General features: G+C 37.2%; 1 protein-coding gene across 1 annotated transcript in view; it reads right to left on the bottom strand.

The window, feature by feature from the left end:
- Positions 1–20,951, bottom strand: part of LOC129244324 (uncharacterized) — a 142,119-nt gene that overhangs the window by 14,367 nt on the left and 106,801 nt on the right. Inside the window, exon 7 of the mRNA XM_054881942.1 lies at positions 11,566–11,845. Within this exon, the coding sequence (XP_054737917.1) occupies positions 11,566–11,845 (280 nt within the window). The remainder of the gene's footprint in view (positions 1–11,565; positions 11,846–20,951) is intronic.

Genomic DNA, 20,951 nt, shown 5'->3' with positions numbered 1-20,951 from the left:
TGATATTTCACGACGAGAATAGCTGGCTGTGAAGTCTATATGTAGGAGTTGCTTTCTAAGTTATGTGAGTGAGCGTGTTTTGAAATGAGTGGCTTACTAAGAAATATATTCCGACCCTTGTCAGCCAACCTACTGGATCTAAAGCCGGTTATGTAAGAGTGTTCTGTGAGGTTGCAAAATTATAGGGACCGCCATACTGATTTTAATAATTTTCTTATTAACTAGCTGAATAGCAAATACGAATACTTTCGTTTGCCTTTTTCCCTTCTGAGCAAAGTTAGTAAGCGATCATAAATTTTCTTAACAACTGTACATGTCGACCATATGTTATGTCACACATAGGTCAAACGCGAGATTCGGCCCCTCACAATTTTTTTTATTTCTAGGACAGAAAGTTTTCGATGCGGTATCAGCTGGTGGTAGCAGCGGAAAAAGAAGATAGTCTGCACTTTAACTTCGCGTAGACCCTTTAAAATACGAGCACAAATCAAATTATACGTAGTCCACCCATTGATTCTTCAAAGAAGCCTACTGCATTACCTGTGGTTCAAGAAATCTATTGGTATCAAAGCCGCATAGATATACGAGCCGAATATGTTATGGAAAGAGTACAATTTTAACCCCCTTTCCTAAGCCACAATTTTATTGCATTGTATAAGTTAAGGCATGATACCGAAACCTAATATAGCAACAGCATTTCGTTGCACATACCTCACACACCCTACCGCTTTTTCTGTCAGCCCAGTGCTGACATCTAAGCTCAGTCGATGCAGCCTGACAACAGACTGGTATGATGTGAACACTTGCCTACAAAAACCCCATTGCCAACAACCCCAATATGCTCGCCATTGTGATATTGTTGCCTTTTATAATAACAAAATTTATCACAGCATAGCAACATCAATGCTCGAGTTTTATATGCAGTCCAACACCAACAAACATGATGATCACTACCTGCGCTTACCTTAGCAACAGCATGCTGGGCAGGCAGCGCAAATAGAAAGACTCTCGCCTGGCCTTACAAAACAACCCACTGCATAACAACAAACAGTGATCACTGCTTGCGCTTGGCTTGGCAACAGCATGTTAGGCAGGCAGACCAAAACACAACAATTGTTGAAAATGCTTAGCAGCACTACATGCGTGAGCTTAGCATGCAGATCAATTGCATGACAACAGCTCGATCAATGCTTGTGCCTGCCCTAGCAGCGTCGTGTTGGGTAGGTAGCCTAAAATGACAACGGTGCTTGCCTGCTTTAGTGAACCACTCATTGCATAGCAACGCATGGTTGACATGCTTGGTAGGCAGGCTAGCGGTACAACTTGTCATGCCATGATATCACCTCATGCGCTTGCAACAACACAATTGTGTTGCTAGCGGTAGAATCCAAGCGACCTTTTCGCGCAACAACACCTACAGGTGATTACCACTGATCGCGAGGGTATAAAAGGCGGTATCAATGTCTGTCGAGGACAGTTCTTGTGATGTTAAGGAGTTGCAAAGTCAACTTAAATTATAATTAAAAAGTTAATAAAGTGTTTAATTCAAACAAAGTGTTCAGTATTTTATTTTATAAGCAATATGACTTGCTTAACTTATATCATTTTATTGAAACAGTCGAATGTGAGTGGCACACTGCATAACTTTCGGCTTGAAAAATTAAGCGGGTCAAGGAAATCAATTTCGATATTCATTTTCTTGAAAGGACTGACTGTATTATTTACGGCCATCATTCTAACCGATGACGAAATTCGAATCAGCGCAGACGGTTCCAAATGAATATTAGAAAAAATTCGATCTATCTATTCTAACATATCTGGCGTCTTCTATTATCAACTTTTATTTGGATGAAAGTTTGAGACAACCCTAGTGTTTTTCAGGCTAAGATCGTTACATTTGGCATAATGGCGAGTTTGATAATAATAATGAACCTCGTTGCTTCAAAAATCGCCTATCTTATGGACAGTCTTGACCTTTGGTTGACTAGTATACTCCTTGGTCGACAAGGACTAACTTCTTGAGTGTTAAAGAATGTGAAAGGTTTCTAAAACCTCCTCGATGTGCGGTCAATGTCGCAGATTCTTAAAATTTCTTGTGTAGCACATTGCCAATTTATACTGAGTTCGGGGATATAGTCATATGCCGTTAAATGATAAAGCAGACAAGTGCGCGGGTAAAGCACTTTGGGAGCAAATAAGCACTTTCAAGATTCTAGCGCTCACAAGTTTAGGAAAAGCCATTGCAACAACCGACAAATGGTGGTCTTGTCGGTACAAATGCAGTGCTAGACATTTACTTCGAGCCATCTCTCTATGCACTAGGAAGCTTGAGTTTGCTCAGAACATCTAAAGTGGGCACACAGCTTATAACGAAAGCCCTTATGGAACACTAAACTGATTCGAAGCTCCACACAAATGTGGAAATATTAGGAAAATCGTCTCTAAACTGAATATACAGTTTCTCACGCGAATATAAACAAGAAACCATTAGTCTATTGGCCATGTGGTCACCATAGTTGGAGCTATAATACATATAACAATTTTTGCAGAAGCAGCAGGATGAGAAAGGAATACTTCTTGTGTGAACGTCCTCACTTTGAAGAATATATTTGAGCTTTTTGGGAGTCTATTTTTTCGAGAACCGAAAATTTTAAGGAATATTTTGACTGAAATGGCTCTTTGGATTCGACAAAAGATCGAAACAATTAAGAAATATGTAGGGATTCGTTGAAGAAAATCTTTTTCTGGGTATCCTAATAATCCTCTGTGGACATCGAGTGGACTATTGAAAAGTGTAGATCATTGTACTTAGCTAATCTAAATGAAGTATTGTTTGTCACTTTAATTCGTGAAATAATAGCCACTTGAATTCATCGGTCAACAAGCGACTTAACATAGAGCAAACCTTATCATTCTATCAGCGAGAGAACTGGTTACTGGGTTAGCAAAAGAAAAGAAAGCTGTAAATTTTGAAGATCATAAGTTTGAAATTTGTATTTCAAGTTATACATTTTGTAAGATGACTGGGAGTCTATCGCCAGCCTGGCAGGATAGAAATGTAAGTTGCAACCACTGGATTTGTTATGAACCGGAGCAGAGCTTCTATGTAGCTTCCTAAAGAGATTTATCCACAATTTATGCACTTACCAATACATACATGCATACACATACCACTATAAAGCCTGCTGTTTCCGGATATGATCCATCCATAATCACTCGCTTACAAAGCGTCTGGTTGTGTCACAGTCACATACATATTTAGGTATAGTATAAACGATAATACTATCACCTTAAAGACAAAATGTCACATAAATCTTTGCTCGAATTCTAATTAAAATACTTGAGATGACAATGAATGGAGAGCGAATGATGGCAGAAGAGGTAGAGCATCACTATCAGTAGCTTTAATGTCAGAAATCCAAATCCATTAAAATACTATCATATCTACACACATACATGCGAGTATTTGACGTGTGGCATGCGAGCGGCATGTGGCAAGTGAGTATGGTTGGTATGTAAGCAGTGTTGGGCAACAACAAGCTCATGTCATACCCCGTCGATTGCTGGCATTGCAAATAATGCTGTTATTTGCTGTGCTTTCTGCTTCGACGCTATTGCTTCCTCCGCTGCCTTCTTCATTTCGACTTCACTAGGAAACGCAAGAGCTCTTCATCTGCGTTAGCTTAACTTAAGCTTTTTGTGGTTTCAATGCTGTGGCATTGAGGCTGGTATTTAAGTTTGCTCACAAATAAATAACAGGCATTCGCAGAAGGCTCTAAGATGCTCTAGACGCTGCCAGACTATCAAATAATCTCGTTTCTCTCCACATACAGCCTGACTCATACTTTTGGTTTTGACTGAGTATTCCTGCTGCTTCCTCGTCATTTGCTGCTTCTTCGTTTAACTTTATTAAGAAATTGCATAATAAATTTCTGTCGAAAAGCGGAAAGTTATAAATAACAGTCGCCACATTGCCACAAAGCGAAGATTTATTGAGATATTTTAGAGCTACGAGTACTGACGTACATGCCTCGGCTTGGTTTGCATTATTGAATAAAACAACTGAGAATTCTCTCTGAATTTTTTCTATTTTTGTTTTTTTTTTAATGTGCTGGAATTTTTAACCAACATGAAGGCACTGGCATAATTAATGCTTTTACTCTTGCTGTGGTGTGGAAATATTTTTGAAATTGCATTTTATCGGCGCTAAATTTATCAAATACGAAATTGTATAAATATTACAAAATGTTACTCATACGCACCGCTGGGTGCAGGGCGAATGGAAACATTTTGTTAAGCGGGTAGAAATTGAAGAGTTCATTTGTTTGAATTGAATTTGTTATAGAAATTGGTTGAAAAGGAGAGCACATATTACTGTAAATATAATTATAATAAACAAAAAAATAAATAATGAAGCCGAAAAAGTGAAATTTCCACAGAGTTTATAATTGATAGTAACATCCAGTGGTCGAGTTATTAGATACCAAACGAAATTTAATTCATTTTTATTTTATTTTAAGGTTGAAAAATTGGAATACGTTCTATCACAAAGACGTAAGTGGAATTTTTATATGAGCTCCTTTTGAATTAGATACAATCATGAGTTCGAGCTACTAATTCTAGTGAACAAAATGGCTGGGAGACGTTATGAGAATGCCCAGAGAACAAATACTCGTAATACGAAAAGCGCTTGAATTGTGCCTGATTAGAACCTGAAGAAAAGCGCATTCAAGAAAAAGACGCCTCGAAGATGTGGAGGCAGACCTTAAAAACATAAATGTGAGGTATTGGAATAAATCGGATTTGAATAGGAAGAGAGGGCAAATTGTTATGAATGAAGCAATGGTTCATCAAGAACTAAGATGCTAAGAAGAAGACGAAGAAGATTTATATGCGTAAATTGAAAGATTTACATATATGGCGCAGAAGTGTGGACGATGACAACATCCACTGAAGCGACGTTTGGAGTGCTTGAGAGAAAGATTCTGCGCAAGATTTTTGGAACTTTGCACGTTGGCAACGGCGAATATCGTAGGCGATGGAACGATGAGCTGTACGAACTTTACGACGACATAGACATAGTGCAACGAATAAAGATCCAGCGGCTACGTTGGCTGGGTCATGTCGTCCGAATGGATACAAACGCTCCGGCTCTGAAAGTATTCGAGGAAAGTAAAGAGGAAGAGGAAGGCCTCCTCTGGAATCCCCTAATTATAAAATAGGCATTTTATTCGTAATTGCATGTAAGGAGTAAAATATTTCAGTGGCGGTTTTGGTTTGCAAATAGTGTTTCGTCTTATGTTTTATGGTAAAAATGAGTTCTAAACAACCCGTGTGCTTGACATTAAACAAAAGGTGAAAATTCTCGGCTTTTTAAAAAAGGGCTCATCTGTGACGATTTTAGCAAAGAAATATAATGTTGCTAAATCAGCAATTTGTAACAGTAAAGCGAAAAAGCAAGTGATTTGTAAATGCGTAAACAACACGTATTGTGGACCTGGAAATAAAAAAACACTGCATTCTTCAGAGTTGCCCAAAATGGAGAGAGCTCTTTATCGTTGGTTTATCCGAATGCGAGATAAAAACTGTCCAGTAAGTGCTCTAATGTTGAAAGAAAAGGCAAAAACACTGCATGTAAAATTTAAAGAAAATGAAGCAAACTTCTTCGCTAGTGATGGATGGCTCCAAGGATTCACGAAGAGGTACGGTATTCGCCTTCTTAATATATCAGGCGAAAAACTGTCTTCGCAACCTCAGCTAGTGGTTCCCTTTAAAGAGAAACTTACAGCTAAAATGACCGAATTGGAGTTGTGCAACGATCAGTTATATAATGCTGATGAGTTGGGGTTATCCTGGAGACTTTTGCCAGAGAAAACGTACGCGTCAAGTTTGGAGAAGAGAGCCCAGGGGTAAAGTCCGAGAAGCAGCGAATCACGTTTTTACGCCTGTTCGAACGCCACTGGATCCCACAAGCTTAAGCTTTTGGTAATTGGAAAGGCGAAGAATCCACGCTGCTTTAATAACCGACTATAAGAACTCGAAATCCGCCTGGATGACATCGGCTATTTTCAAGCAATGGTTTCATAAGTCATTTGTTCCACAGGTGAATACTCCTTTTAAGTTTTGCCCGATTTTTAAGGTTAACTGGTTGTTTTTTAAGGTTACATCGTTTTTAAAGGAGAAAGCTTTACCAATTAAAGCTCTCCTCCTAATCGTCAACGCTCCTCCTCACCCAAATGAGGCTGAACTGACAACGGAGAATGGGCAAATTTCGGCAATGTTTATGCCACCAAACGTTACTCTCCTCATTCAACCGATGGATCAGAATGCAATAAAAATCACTATATTGCATTAGAGAAACAGCCTTCTAGCTTCAATAGCAGCAACAAAGTCTGATTTGCTCGAGTCGTTGAAAAAATTAGCTTCAAAACAGCTATAAATCTTTTGGATGCGGCTGGGTCTCGTGTTGGTGCAGCAACAGTAGCTAAGTGCTAGAACATAATTTAAAATTTTGCGGTAAACAATGATGATCCCGAAGATAATGTTGGCGGTTTTAAAAGAAAAAATAGGAAGCTGAATTTCGAACCTTGGTGAGCAACACAGTCGATCTCCTTAGTAATTTAAATCCTCAGGTTCGTTCGTGTTCGCAGATATGCTCAAAGATATGTATGTGGGTTATTGAGCTTTTTTTTTATTAAAACTTTCAGATTGAATTCACGTTACCAGCCCTTCATGGATGGAACGAAAATATCGATGAGGGCAATGCAGATGACGATCATCTGCCTTGGTTTGAATTAGTTCACGTTATCGAGCGGGCGCTGCATTTGTAAAATATTTCGCTGACATTTTAATATTTATTTAAGTCCTTGCAACAAAGAGACCGCTGCCTTTTGCAAATGTGTGAGTAGTGTGCTTAGCCTTTGATTACAGCAATAAATTGTTTTATGGGAATAGCCATGGCACCTTTGGTGCGTAAAGTCTAAAAAGTTGCATTTAAAAGGTATACATCTAAGTGTAAAATTATCAAGTTGATAAAAAAATAATTTCTTTTTATCGAAATACTTAAAAAAAATGTGAAGATGTTACAACAAAAGAGTAAAAACTCAAGCTTATAGTGAAGAAGGGAAGTCTCAGGTTGAGATCGCCAATTTAGTGAGATGATTGCGTTGCACAGTCAAATGTGCTATTAAGCGATTTGTTGACATAAAATCCCATCATAAGAAATGAAGGCCGGAAGCTTCTACGCGAGCTTCTAAAGGAGCATAAAACATCCTCCTCTCACCTTGCAGCTACGCTGTCGGAAGATCCGTTAGTGCTCGAAAAACTAGAAGAAAGTTCTAGGAAGCAGGTTTAAATGAATGCAAAGCTTGAAAGAAGCTGCGGCTTTAAAAAAAAATCGTTTAGAACGGGGGCCCTCCGATACCAACATTTCACCGAAGAGGATTTGAGGAATGTTCTGTGATCTGATTAATCAAATTTCGAGGGAGACTAAGGTTAGGTAGTGCAGGTTGATCTGCAAAACGATCGCACTTTAACCCCCAGTGTCCATTATGTTGCCAGTGCTATGTATGTGGAGTCAAATATATCATTTTATATAATTCATTATGCACGTCTTCAAGCCGTTCAGCTTTTTATCAGCAATATCTCTCAATGATGAAAAATATGTTGGTCTTAAGCACATTTGCTTACAGAGAGCAGGGCATTGGCAAAGTACCATAGAAGTTCCAAAGTACCCCTAGCATTCGCTTCTTTGCATATGTTGAAGTAGGGTTAGCTCACATCATTTTAAAAACACGCTGCAGATGACTTAAGAGTGGAATTTGTGAACAGATTCCACATTTTAGCTTCCAACTCAAGTTTTGGCCAATATATGGCCATTTTTCCTTCATCCTTGGGAATTGTACTAAAATTGCGTTCAGAAAAGGAGATTGGCTCATAAGAATGCTCATCAGGTCATGAATTCCTTTTTGAAATATATGTAAGTTCCTTTTATTTAAAAAAATAAACTCGCACGTGCGAAACCCTGTACTTACACAAGTGCAGCATTCGCTCATGAAATGAAAAAAATATTGCTCATATGCTGACCTGCGTGGCTTTTATTATAAAATACCTTGAAGCAAAATATTTTGAACAAAAATAGTTAAATAATACCACAATGCACTCCAAGAGAAGAATTGCGAAGCACTCAACAAATACTGCACACTTTCACACACAGAAATATATGGCGCAGAACTGCATTTTAATATTTTAGGTGCATTACTTATGACGCATGTGTGTGCGTGTAGTTGCGCCTGTGTGCAAAAAATTTTAACAAATATAAAATATTTTGTAACATCCACTCAATGTTAAGCCCAGTTTGGTTTTTTTTTATTTAAATATGCACGCATATTTACATACAAACAATTCTTTTGTGCCTGATTTGGTAAAAAATAAGGGGGATTTTTGCTTGCAAAATTTATTGCAAAAATATTTGCCAATGAAAATAAAGCAACTTGAGGAGCATCATAGTTCGAAAAAAATCAAAAATAAAAAAACAAAAAAAACACTTCGAAGCTTTTAATTTACTTTACTTCGTAAAGTAAAATGCATGTTTTTTTCCCAATGAAAACCCAGTTAAAATATACCTTCAGAAATTTTCTTGCTCCGGTTAAAGTAGTAAAGTTATTAAATAAAAAATAAAAAAATGCGTTATAAGATTTACCAGTAAAGGAAAGCATTAGGCTGGGTGATTTTTCGTTTTCATAACTTTTGGCAGTCCTAGGCTTTCTAACCAATGATAAAAGAGTGTACAATATTATTTGCAGGAATCTTTGCCATAAGCCTCTTTTGAGTTCCTGGTCACAGCGACATTGCGGGAAACTGTGAGGCGGATGAGCTGGCCACACAAGGGACATATGACGTGATATCCCCGCGAAAGGATAGAATCGGGACTCCCCTGACTACCTGCCGTATGCTCCTGGAAAGATGGGCATCGCGCCATCTCAGCGAGCGCCGGGCAAGTACACAAACGAGTAAGGTCGCGAAATCCTTCTGGCCACGTGTGAACCGGAGGCGCTCAGGCGAGCTTCTGAGGTTGACAAAATATCAACTCTCTAATCTCGTGAGTTCTCTCACAAGACACAATGCGCTAGGAGTGCACGCTTTGAGACTTGGAATTACCTCAATTCCATTTTGCGATGCATGTATGGAGGATGAGGTGGAATCATCTCAGCACCTTCTGCTTAGCTGCTCTGCTCGGGCGGAGCTAAGATCTAGGCATATCGGCTCTTACTTCTTTGCTGCGCTTGCTGATATAGCTGGCATTGACATTAAAAATCTGATGAATTTCATTAGCAGCACAAAGCGGTTGACGCAAACGCAGCACATTCATCGTTCGTAATCCACACACTCTAAACCCACCCTCCTAACTATCGGTCTTCCTCTTTCACCTCACCTCGTTCATAATGGTATCACAAAGGACGGAACCATTTTTCTTCGTCCAAGTACCTATGCCTTGAGTAACCATACCAACCTAACCTATCCTATTTGCAGCATTGTATTCGCCAGATGCTTGCCTGTAGCACATCCGCAAATTGTCGCCCTTTTATCAAGTAGTCAGTCTAACCAACTTCTCCTTCTAATGCTCAAAAAGACTCTGCAGTTTTACAACGTGTAGTGTTGCTTTTGCAAAACACAGACGCTGCACTAGGATAAATTTTGTGAGATTGAGTTCAATGAGGATCACCTAGCTGAAGTACAAGTACCCTGTTCGACGGAATGTAGGAACTTTACTTGTGTAAAAAAAAAAACGCAAACTATTTCGCCAACTTCCAGATACCCTTCACATAAAACCGAGTCTCACTACTAACCCAATCAAGTTTAATATTTCTTCTTCTTCTTAATTGGCGCGATAACCGCTTACACGATTTTAGCTAGTTCAACAAAGCGCGCCAGTCGTTTCTTTCTCGTGCTAACCGGCGCCAATTGGACACAGCAAATGAAGCCAAGTCCTTCTCCACCTGATCTTTCCATCGCAGAGGAGGCCTTCCTCTTCCTCTACTACCACCAGCTGGTACCGCATCGAATACTTTCAAAGCCGGAGCGTTTGTATCCATTCGGACGACATGACCCAGCCAACGTAGCCGCTGGATCTTTATTCGCTGCGCTATGTCTATGTCGTCGTAAAGCTCATACAGCTCATCGTTCCATCGCCTGCGATATTCGCCGTTGCCAACGTGCAAAGGTCCAAAAATCTTCCGCTGAATCTTTCTCTAAAGCACTCCAAGCACTGGTGTTGAGGTCTAAACTAGTCTAAGCCCAAAGCCATGAGAATCTTAGCGCGATGATGGTATAGCATCTGATAAAAGTGGGCTGAGATGACTACTCTTCAACTTCCAAACAGCTTCTGGAGAAGATATTTGAAGCAATCTCAAGTCTCACCGCATGGATATCTAACGGACAAGGCATGTTAAGAACACCCACAAATTTACCAACTAAAATTTCTTTTTTTTGTTGTTTTTATATCCTTATTGACTCCGCTCGGGAGCATAGGGCTTCGTCAAGACTCTTCCCTCCTCTACGGTTCCGAGCTGTTATTTTTGCTCTGGCCCCACGTGATCCCGGCATCTGACAGCTCGCGCAACATCAACTTTCGCCAAATAATCTATGGCCGACCGCGACCACTGCTCTCTTGCGGGCTCCTGTCCAGTGCCTTTCTCGTGATGCTATCTGGTGGTTTTCTAAGCGTGTGACCAATCCATTGCCACTTTCTGTATTTGATTTGCCATTCGTTGATCTCCATAGCGCCTCGTTGCTGATGGTGTTCGACCAGTATATCCTACAGATGATGCGCAGCCAGTTGTTGACGAAAGACTGTAGCCTCTATGTGATGGTGTTAGAGACCAGCCATGCATCACTTCCGTACAACAATACCTAACTACACATATGAGCTTAATATTTGTAGTTTAGAGCGCTAGGAGATTTGTGAACTCGCCCGTACTCGCTCGTATGCAATCGCTCGAACGCCGCCCTTGCTTTGCTTAGCTTGCAGTTGACATCTTCATCTGCTTCGCTGTTTCTCGTGATAGTGCAACCAAGGTAGCAAAAGCTTTCGACAAATTCCACCGGGCGCCTGGTAGAGGGGACAAAAATTTACATGCATCGGCGAATAGGAAGTTTACATCTAAACTTTATTTTAGGAGTGCTCTAAGTTTTCACCTTTATGGTAAATCGGCAAATGAAATTCTGTGACCCTTGTATTTTAGATACATGAAGTGTTCAGCAGTTCTGTTTGAAAGGCAACATGAAATATTTCTGTGGAACATTTCGAATCTCTAACTCCTCCCTAGATAGATAGATAGAGATAGGTCTTTTTTGTCTATTTTGTGCGAAATGGCAAAAAAAAACCCATAGAAAAGAGATATAAAGGGTTAAAATTTATCATAAAAATAATTCTAATAAAATTATAGTATAAGATTGCTAGCAAAGTCAGTGCAACACTGCAGAAATGACGCAAAAGAGAAAATATGTATTATTGTTATTGAAAAAATTGCTTTTCCAAATTCAAATAACTATTCTTCTACTTACCTCGGAAAATAGAGCCGCACAATTTCGCCCGTTCGCCCTTTGATGTGATAGCTACACGACGTATTTGGTGGATACCAATGGGCAATACTCAAAAATATACCCTCACTAGCGCTGCTATCCTTCAACGAATCCGAGCTGAGTAACCAATCGCAAATGCCATGTTTAATGCCTGCCGTCTCGACATGACCGGGCCAATTGCCAACATTGAAGTGGAAGCCAGTATTGAGCAGTGGGCCCGCGGGTGAGGTGACGAACTCGACGTACATGAATTGTGAAGTGCCTGCAAAGCGGAAGAAGTAGAAAAAAGGCATTAATTAAGCGAAAGTGATAAAGACAAGAAGCGAGGCAGCAACCGAGGAAGAAGGAGGTGTAAGTAAAAAATTGCATGAACCCAGAGCTAAACTGCAAAATGTGTCTGCCCGTGCCTCAGCTTGTGGTGGGAAATTAGAAATTTGCAATTCTATTTCAGTATGATCCATGTGCTTGTGAAAGTGTGTGTGTGTATGTGTGCCTACGAGTGCGTGCACAGCCTGTAGCTGCTGAGCAAAATATTGCAACTGCGTGCGCGTAAATTTATAAATATTAATTGCATTAACCGCACAATAACCGAGCCAAGCGATGGCCATTGCCTAGCGCCACGAGCAGGTTAACCTCGGCATTTGTGGCGGAGACTAGTGTCTAATGGCGTGGATGGTTGGTTAGAGTGGTTGTTGGTGGTTGGAGCTGTTGCATTTACCATTAGTGAAATTGCAGTTGTTGCCTTTGCTTGATAATGTTCTTTTTGTTGTAGTTATTCTTGTTAGTCGTGAGCTCAACATGAATGTCCATTTAAATTGGCATAACTGACAATGTTTTATAATTGCGTTTCACCAATAAAAACAAAATTGTATTGCGCTGTTAAAACGAGCTTTGCTGGCAACAACAAAAAGCGCTTGCTTGTGGCGTATTCAATTTAAAAGAGAAGTGATTCTTTAAGGGGTGGATGAAACTTTTTCCAAAGTTCTAATATTTCTTGCTTATTCATACAGCTCTAGTTAAAAAGCACTTCATCATCTGCGGCCTACGCCTGAAAATAAAAACGCCTTCCTTCACTAATGAAACGGCCAGTTAGGGGCATAAAAGGTGTTAAGGTTGAAGTGAAAGCCAGTATACTCACGCTCATTGGAGGTAATGTGTGTTGGATAAAAAACAAAATTGAACACTCATATGAAAATATTTTTCTTATAATAGGAGAATATTTTTTCCATCTTAACGGAAAAGTAATAATAAAATATGTGTAAAAAAGTAATAATAACTATGTGAATTTGTGAAAAGTGTATTTTCCTACAAACCTTCACACATCTGGTCACGTGAATGACGCATTCAAATGTTTCATTTGCATTAAGAAAACTTAAAAGTCATATACTAGATATTCTAAATAAAATAAAAACAAAAAAAAAAGTATAAAAATTTCTAATTAATAATTTTTTCCATAAGTGGAATACTTTTGAGCTCCCGAAATTCAGTCGATAACAGAGATATTTTCATCTTCATCATTTCGACATAAAGTATCTGTTCCTGTCACCTACTAAATATATTTGTATAAGTGCTAAATCCTTTACTTATGATTGAGTCGAATTATTCAAATGCACAATATTTACAACAACAAAACTTATCCCTTTTTAATAAACCTTTAACTACGCTACTGCCTCTAGTACACACATTTGACGCTAAAGATAGAAAATATTGCCGATTGTTGCACTTTTACGCTAGGAAAAAGCGTATGCAACAACAATAAACAGTAACACCAAGAACATGATACGGCACGCACACACACACACATACGCGTATACGCCATAATTAGACTATAGAGTAGTTGCAGTCGAGCTTAGCGCTTCCCTGCCCCTTAGATATCCACAGCAAAAGCCATAACAACAACAGCAACAACTATGCCAATATGCCAATATGTGTTTGTAGCAGCACACCAGTCATTTATTATGCAATTTGGGCATTCACTTACACACACGCACACATATCTGAAACATCTGCCGTTACTTGCCGCGTCAACACTAGCGCCATATTCATTCTCATCAACGCAACAAAATGCCAATTTCATGTCGTATATGCAACATTTTGCCTGCCACGTGATTGTGATGGCTCTACCAATGCCATTGTTATAGTAACAATGATTGCTACTTGGACACGTATGTGTATATGCACACATACATATATGCACATTCATACCCTTTTCACAAAATTTCAGAAACTACTGTATTTGGTAAAATTAAGAAAGAAAAAAAATAAAAATTAATCGATTTCATTTCGAGTCCCTTTTGAAAGTTCGAAAAAACGGAGAATGTTGCGAGATATTTTTTATTTGCTTACTTCTGTAGAAAGAAAAATTCAGACAGAGAAACCATTATTGCTTTTTATGTTCATTTTCTCCCTTGTTTCGGCAAGAACCGAATATTTCACAGGTGTTGAGAAATGAAAAAACGGACCGACAAATTGGGCATCGGCCTATTTACAACAGTTTCTGCATATAAATTTTGGTGCAATTTTTAAGAGAGCTAGAGTTAAAAGTATTGCTGTTGAGCAAGGAGTGATTTCTGAATTTTGAATTACGAAATTAAAAACGGAATCGTTTATGGAATCCAGTCGAAAAATAAAATTTCACGCATTGAAGTATGAAACAAAAATCTATATTGAAGTCCAAGCCTTTTTGTTATCCAGTTCATAATTGCTTACTAAACTGAACACTGAAATCATTTTCACAATTTTTCTAGTAATGGATGGTACGAATGCTGGACAGACGAATCCACTGAACTACAGTAAAAGTTATCGAAATATGTTATTGTAAACGGAATTTTCCTAAATAAACGAAGAAGAAGAAGATTTTTGTGTTCTAAAAGAACTATAATCTTTTATTGCTTAATCAAGTGTAGAATTGGTTGTGAGGTGAGAGCTACAAACATTTTAAACGACATCGATTTTCAAAAGTCTTTGCGGATTTTTCTATGTAATCGATTAAAAAAAAAAAAAATTAATAGCAAAGTTATGCTCTTAACACTTTACTTATTTAATTAGGCCCAAAGTTGATAACGAAATCGAGTTTTGAAGTAATTTTCCAAATTTGCCATAAATCCGGTTTTCCAAATGAAATCGATAGTGTAATCTTCTTCTTAATTCTTTCAGTTCCAAAATTGGTTACGAATACTAGTTCCAGAATTGGTTACAAAATCAAATCCCAAGATAATTTCAGATTTTTTTTATCCCACATAATTTTCAAAATGGGAAAAATATATTTAAAATATACAAAATATAAGAAATAAATAAATTAATAGTCCAGAAATATTTCATCGAAGTAGTTCGGGTGTTTCAAGAAATTGATTTTCGAAATTAGTTTCAGATTTTTCTTTCAAATTGATTTTCATAAATATAGAGATCGGGTATTGTGGGCTATTCGGGTAATGTGGTCAACGTCTGTATTTTTCATAATAACGAACGTGCACTAGAAAGATTTCTTATAAACTTCAAAATTCATGTAACGGATGTTTTACGATGCTCGCCTTTTGAATTGGACTCTTTACTGATGAGCAGTTGATCAAAATATTTTGTGAAGTGCAGTCGATCTGTTTTTCAGTGGCTTCAGTGTAATATTAATGGTATTTTTGAGCAAATGATTATTTTTAGAGTGTGAAAGTTCAGACAGAATTAGTAAACTATTCTCCATTTTTTAATGCGGTAAGAAACTCTTTTTAAATTATTTAAACAAAAGTTTGTAATACTTTTTTCTTGTAAGTGGTACACAGGCCAATGTGGGCTAGTCAGCGTCGGGTATTGTGAACTAGGAGCCCACTCCCTTGCATTTTCTTAATTCTGGTTAATTTTCCTGTTTTGTATTTGTCAGCTATACATATTTAGACATGCCAAAAATGGAGAAATACGGAAATGGGACCCCGGTGTGTTGAAAAAAACCACTGCAGCTGTTAGGAATGAGGAGATGGGCACACTTTTTGCATCAAAGGCTTTTGAAGTGCCGCGTTTTACATTGGAAAGAATAGCAAGGAGTATTACATCCCCTAGCCTGCTTTTAAAAACCCCACTTGGACGTAAGCCAATACTGGACGAAGCCACAGAAAAAGGCTTTGTAAAATATATATTAGAAATGGAGTCAAGACTTTGCGGCCTTATAGGACATGATATTCGTTCCCTGGCGTTTCTATTGGCGGAATTGCCAAAGTGCCAAACAAATTTTCGGTCCCTAAGAAATTTGCAGGGAAAGGTTGGCTGCATAGATTCCTGCGCAGGCACAAAAAATGAGCTTGGCTTTCTCTCTCTAACGGGAACGTCTTTTAATAGAGCAAATTTCCATCATCTGCTATACATAATATGGATTTATATTTACCTAAGTTAAATTTTTTTTTTTTTCAAATAGTCAACCAAGAAGATCATTAATTAAAAAAAAAATATATACATGAATAAACTCGTTGACTTATTATTAACTCTTACATTTGTTTTTGGTGATTTTATCTAGTGGCCCACTTTACCCGAATACCCTGGGCCACATTACCCACCATTTTTCTTTTCATCAACTTTTAAGGTGGTTTCAGTTTTTCTTTATTATCCGACGGAAACGATTATATTAGGGTATATTTTGCAATAAAATGTAAAAATAATTCAATATCTGTTAGAAAGATAAAAATATCGCTTTTCCATTACGATTATTTTAGGAGAAATAAATATCAAGGTAAAATGGTGCTCACAATACCCGACTTTACTCTATCGATAAAAAAAATATTAACAGTTCATTATTTAAATAAGTTCAGAATTTTTTCATGTAACTGGTTTTCGAAATGAGATCGATAAAAGAAATCGCTGACTTAATTTGATGCAGGATTGAAATGAAATAATTTTCAGAATTTTTTGTTAAACCAGTTTTCAAAATGAAATAAAATAACAATAAAAATAAATTAAGCAAGCCGAACTAAGAGTTTTAAGGGGACAGATACCTTTCAAACGGAAATATTTTCCCTGATTTTCATTAAAGTTATTTAAAATGAAGAAGTCAATATATTTTTTTCAATATTGGCATACAGTTTATTTATACATTAAAATAATTTAAACATTTTCGCAAACTTGTAAATTCACATAGAAAGTAATATCATAGAAAATTTCGGCCAATAACTTTTCGAGTTATCGTGTACGCCAATTTGAAAAATGCAGTTTTGAGAAAAACGCGTCTAAAACTTGAATGCATGAAAACTCCTCTCCCAGCGTTCATACGCAGATACTTAAATTTACGTTCTAAACATTTTTTGACATATTCTTAAGGGATTATATTACATTTTATAAAAAAAAATGTATGTTTCGAAATTTTACAGGTATCTGTCTCCTTAAGAACAAAAAGTTTACTAGAAAATATTCAAAAGTAAATGTGATATGCCTTTTGGGAAATTTTAATCGGAATTTGTTACAAAGAAGAAAATGAAGTTACTTATTTTTAGATATTATTAAAAATTAGCTTTGGAAATCAACTTTCGAAATTTTTATTATTTTATTTTTATTTACTTCATTGTTTATTGCTTTTGTTAATTTACTTTAACTTATTTTGAAAAAAATATTAATTCAATCGTAAAATAAATACAATAAATAAAGCACTCTGAAATGGCTTATTGATTTTTTTTATTATCTAAATTGTTCAAAAATCGAAGAACTAAATTTTATGAAATTTTCTTTAAAACTTGAAAATTTTGGAAATTGTGCCACGAAATTATAAGAAAATCGTATTAAAGGTTGAAAGCAGCGCTCGGATTTGATTATAAGGTTTGATTTCGAAAACATTTCTAATTTCGAAAAGTTTTCTAAATTAAATAATGAAATTCTGGTCGGACTAAAAGAGTTTCGAAATAAATTTCCAATCAATGCAATCAGAAAATTAAGCCGGAACCCCTTATAAAATTGCTTTAAAACGATATTCAAATTCGTTGCAAAACTACATTGCAAATATTTTCGGAACTCTGTAGAAGATCGAGTTACACAACCGAATTTTACAATAAAATTCCAATAGCATTTTGTTAAAAAAGCTGGTTTTGTTTGAATTTGCATTGAGAGCTTCTTTGGAATTGATTTCAAAAGTCAGGCTGATCTCTTTTCAAAATTTGAATTTCATAAATTTTCCAAATATTTTTTCCAAAATTTCTCCATAGTGGCAACTCTCACTTTGTGTGAAACTGAAAATTTGGCCGTCCTCGGTTGCTCATTAATTTGTTAGATCGCTGTTGTGCCAATCCTAAATCCAGCATTTGCTCATAGCTGGTGTCACTTTTCGGCTGCTCTGGCTGTCCGAAATGAGGTCCCTCAAGCTTTCAAGTCATTGAGTGATTCAGCGGTTCATTTCGTTCACTCATAGCCAAATTCATTTATTCATTCAGCCATGCATTCATTCATTTCGACGTTGAAATGACTTTTGCCCGCGACCAGCCGAATGGATTTTAATTTCATTATTCGCTTTTGCTAGGCCTAGCTACCCCTCTACCTCTGTATTGCGTCATTGCAACCATCCCCTTGGTTCTTAATTTACTTTGTGCTTTTGCCTTTTCATGCATTTTAGGTTCACTGCTGATTGTCTTGCTACCTCGTCTCTCTTTTTTGCACACTTGCCTATTAGCCGGTATGTTGTTGGGGGATTGTGCAGGCTGATGGTTGTTATTTTGCATTTTCCATTTCGTAACTGCCATTTACCAATTTTTGAAATTTAGTTTGATATGCGTACATATGCATTTGCGTTCGGTATGTTTGTATGTATTTGGGCTAAGTTGCGTAATTGAAGTATTGTAATGTGTTGTACTTTATAGTGGAAACTATGTTTTATAAAAAGCATTATTGGTATGGAATTTATACAGAGGCACAAGCAGTGTGGGATTTTTGCAAAGTTTTGAGTAATTATTTATTCTTTTTTATTTTTATTTTTTTAGTTTTGTACGTTCAGTCCATGTAAAAAGCAACTTCGGAGATTCGTTATTCGAAAACCCCCAACTGTGTCAGTAAATAAAATCATCAAAAATCAACGCAAATTTTGATCCATTTTAAATTTTCACTTTATTATATCAAAATTTAATGAGCTACACAACTGAATACCCAGAACTTTTCTGAAAATACTGATAACAAAATTTTTAATTTTTGACTTTTTGAAATTTTATATAAACTTCGAAATTTTCAGAACATATGTATATGGTTTTTGTTGTTACTATTATTATATTATAAAATGGCTATTTGTGCACTGCGCCCTAAAAAGATATATTATGCAGCCATGTAGCCTACTCAAAAAGTTTTAGTCTATTAATAAATCCTAAAACTGCTATAGGCTTAATTTCTACCAGAAGCTTTGGATCCCAGTAAATTATTCTGTGTTGTGCCATTGCTGGGCAGTCGCATAGAACATGTTCTGTTGTTTCTTGTGCCTCTTTAAAGAGGCTACAATAATCATTTTCTGCCACACCAACTTTTTCCATGTGGTAATTGAGTTCACAATGTCCTGTTAGTAGTTTAGTGTAGAGTATGCCTTTTCTGCCGAGGTTAAAAATTGCCTTTACCTTTCTACGTTCTGAATCAATGAGTATTTTCGATTGCCCGTTTGTATGCCCGTTTTGGCCTCCAATGCTCGATTAAGCTTCGTTGTTCCCGTTCTCGTAAAAAGGCACTTTTGAATCAATTGCTTACCCCACAGAAAGGTTCGGGACCAAAGGAGGGAATGTTTGTGCTCTTTTTCGCTAAAGTGTCTGGAATTTCATTTCCTTCGGGTCCCTCATGTCCCGGTACACACATCAGAGCAACAAAGTTTCTTGATGGTAGAATTTAAAACATTCCCAGACCAACCTTGATTGAAATGAGAAGTTATCTAGCGATTCTAGAACTGCTTGACTGTGAGAGAAAATGTTGATATTGACACAACGCGTGCCCTTCGAAGACATTCCCTGGCACATAGTTCTAAGGCGTGCACCTCCGCCTGAAAGATGGAAGTCGTTTTTCCTATTGCAATTGCTTTCTTGAAGTGTGATCCGACAATTTCACTCCCGACACTGCCGTCTTCCATTGTGCATCCATCCGTAAACCAAACCTGTGCGCCCTGTTTTGAAGACATTTCATTGTTTCTCCACGCTGAGCGATCACTAATGACCACCTTGAAATTACTAGTGGTGGTTTTTGTTGTAGTATGACCTATATTTTTAGAGAAAGAATTAAACAGTAACCCCCTAAATAATGCAGCCAACTACGCAGGTACGCAATTGGGCGAAAACCTTACACAAAAACACAAATGAACTTGAAGTTGAAACAACTTTTTTGGTTCTTAAATAAAAATTTGAAATTATCAATAAACAACAAAGTTCTTATATAACGGGTGATTTTTTAGCTATTATCTTTTTAAACAGTTGGTTTAAACAGCGGACGCACGTTTCGTGTTTGGTTTCACTGTCAAACATCTTGAGTTTGGTCTATAATTTAATCATGAATCGTCTTACAAACGAACAATGCTTTCAAATCATTGAATTTTATTATAAAAATGCGTGTTCTGTTAAGAAAGTTTATCGCGCGCTTCTTCCATTTTATGGTCAGTTTAATAGACCCACTGAAGCGACTATTCGAGCTATTGTGACTAAATTTAGAACCAAATTTACATTATTGGACAACAAACCACCAACACGCTTACGTAGAGTGCGAACTGAAGAAAATATCGCAGCTGTATCGGCCAGTGTTAATGATGACCATCAATTATCGATTCGTCGCCGTTAGCAGCAATTGGGCTTCTGTTACCCAGATCGTGCGATATAATGCCTTTAGATTATTTTTTGTGGGGATATGTTAAAGCTCATGTCTATTCAGACAAACCTGCTTCAATTAACTCAGTGGGGGACAACATTAAAGCATTTATATGTGAGATACCGGCCGAAACATTGGAAGGAGTATGCCAAAATTGGACTAAGCGGATGGACCATTTGAAGCGCAGTCGCGGTCAACATTTACATGAAATAATCTTCAAGCATTAAATTATATGGACCGTACTATCGATTTAAATAAAAATTTGATACATTTTTCTGAATTTTACGTGTGTTTTTTTGAAAAACGTTCCTATAGCTCTTAAAAAATCACCCTTTATAATACAATAATAAAACCAGTATGGACATATGGACAACAACAGTGGGGTTCAGCAAAAAAGTCGAACCTAAACATTATTCAAAGGCAACAATCAAAAATATTACTACGGCTAATAGTAAATGCTCCTTGGTATATCACTAATAACGACATTCACCAAGATCTCATGGTCCCACCAAGAAGGCATTACTTCACCCTTGAAAAAAACAGTAACAATGAAGTTAATTTACTCCCAATAAAAGAACTGGCATCAA

The sequence above is a fragment of the Anastrepha obliqua genome, chromosome 4 (assembly GCF_027943255.1).
Source record: "Anastrepha obliqua isolate idAnaObli1 chromosome 4, idAnaObli1_1.0, whole genome shotgun sequence".
Taxonomy (NCBI): Eukaryota; Metazoa; Arthropoda; class Insecta; order Diptera; family Tephritidae; genus Anastrepha; species Anastrepha obliqua.
Note: the sequence above shows the minus strand (reverse complement) of the source record. Positions and strands in the feature narration are given on the sequence as shown.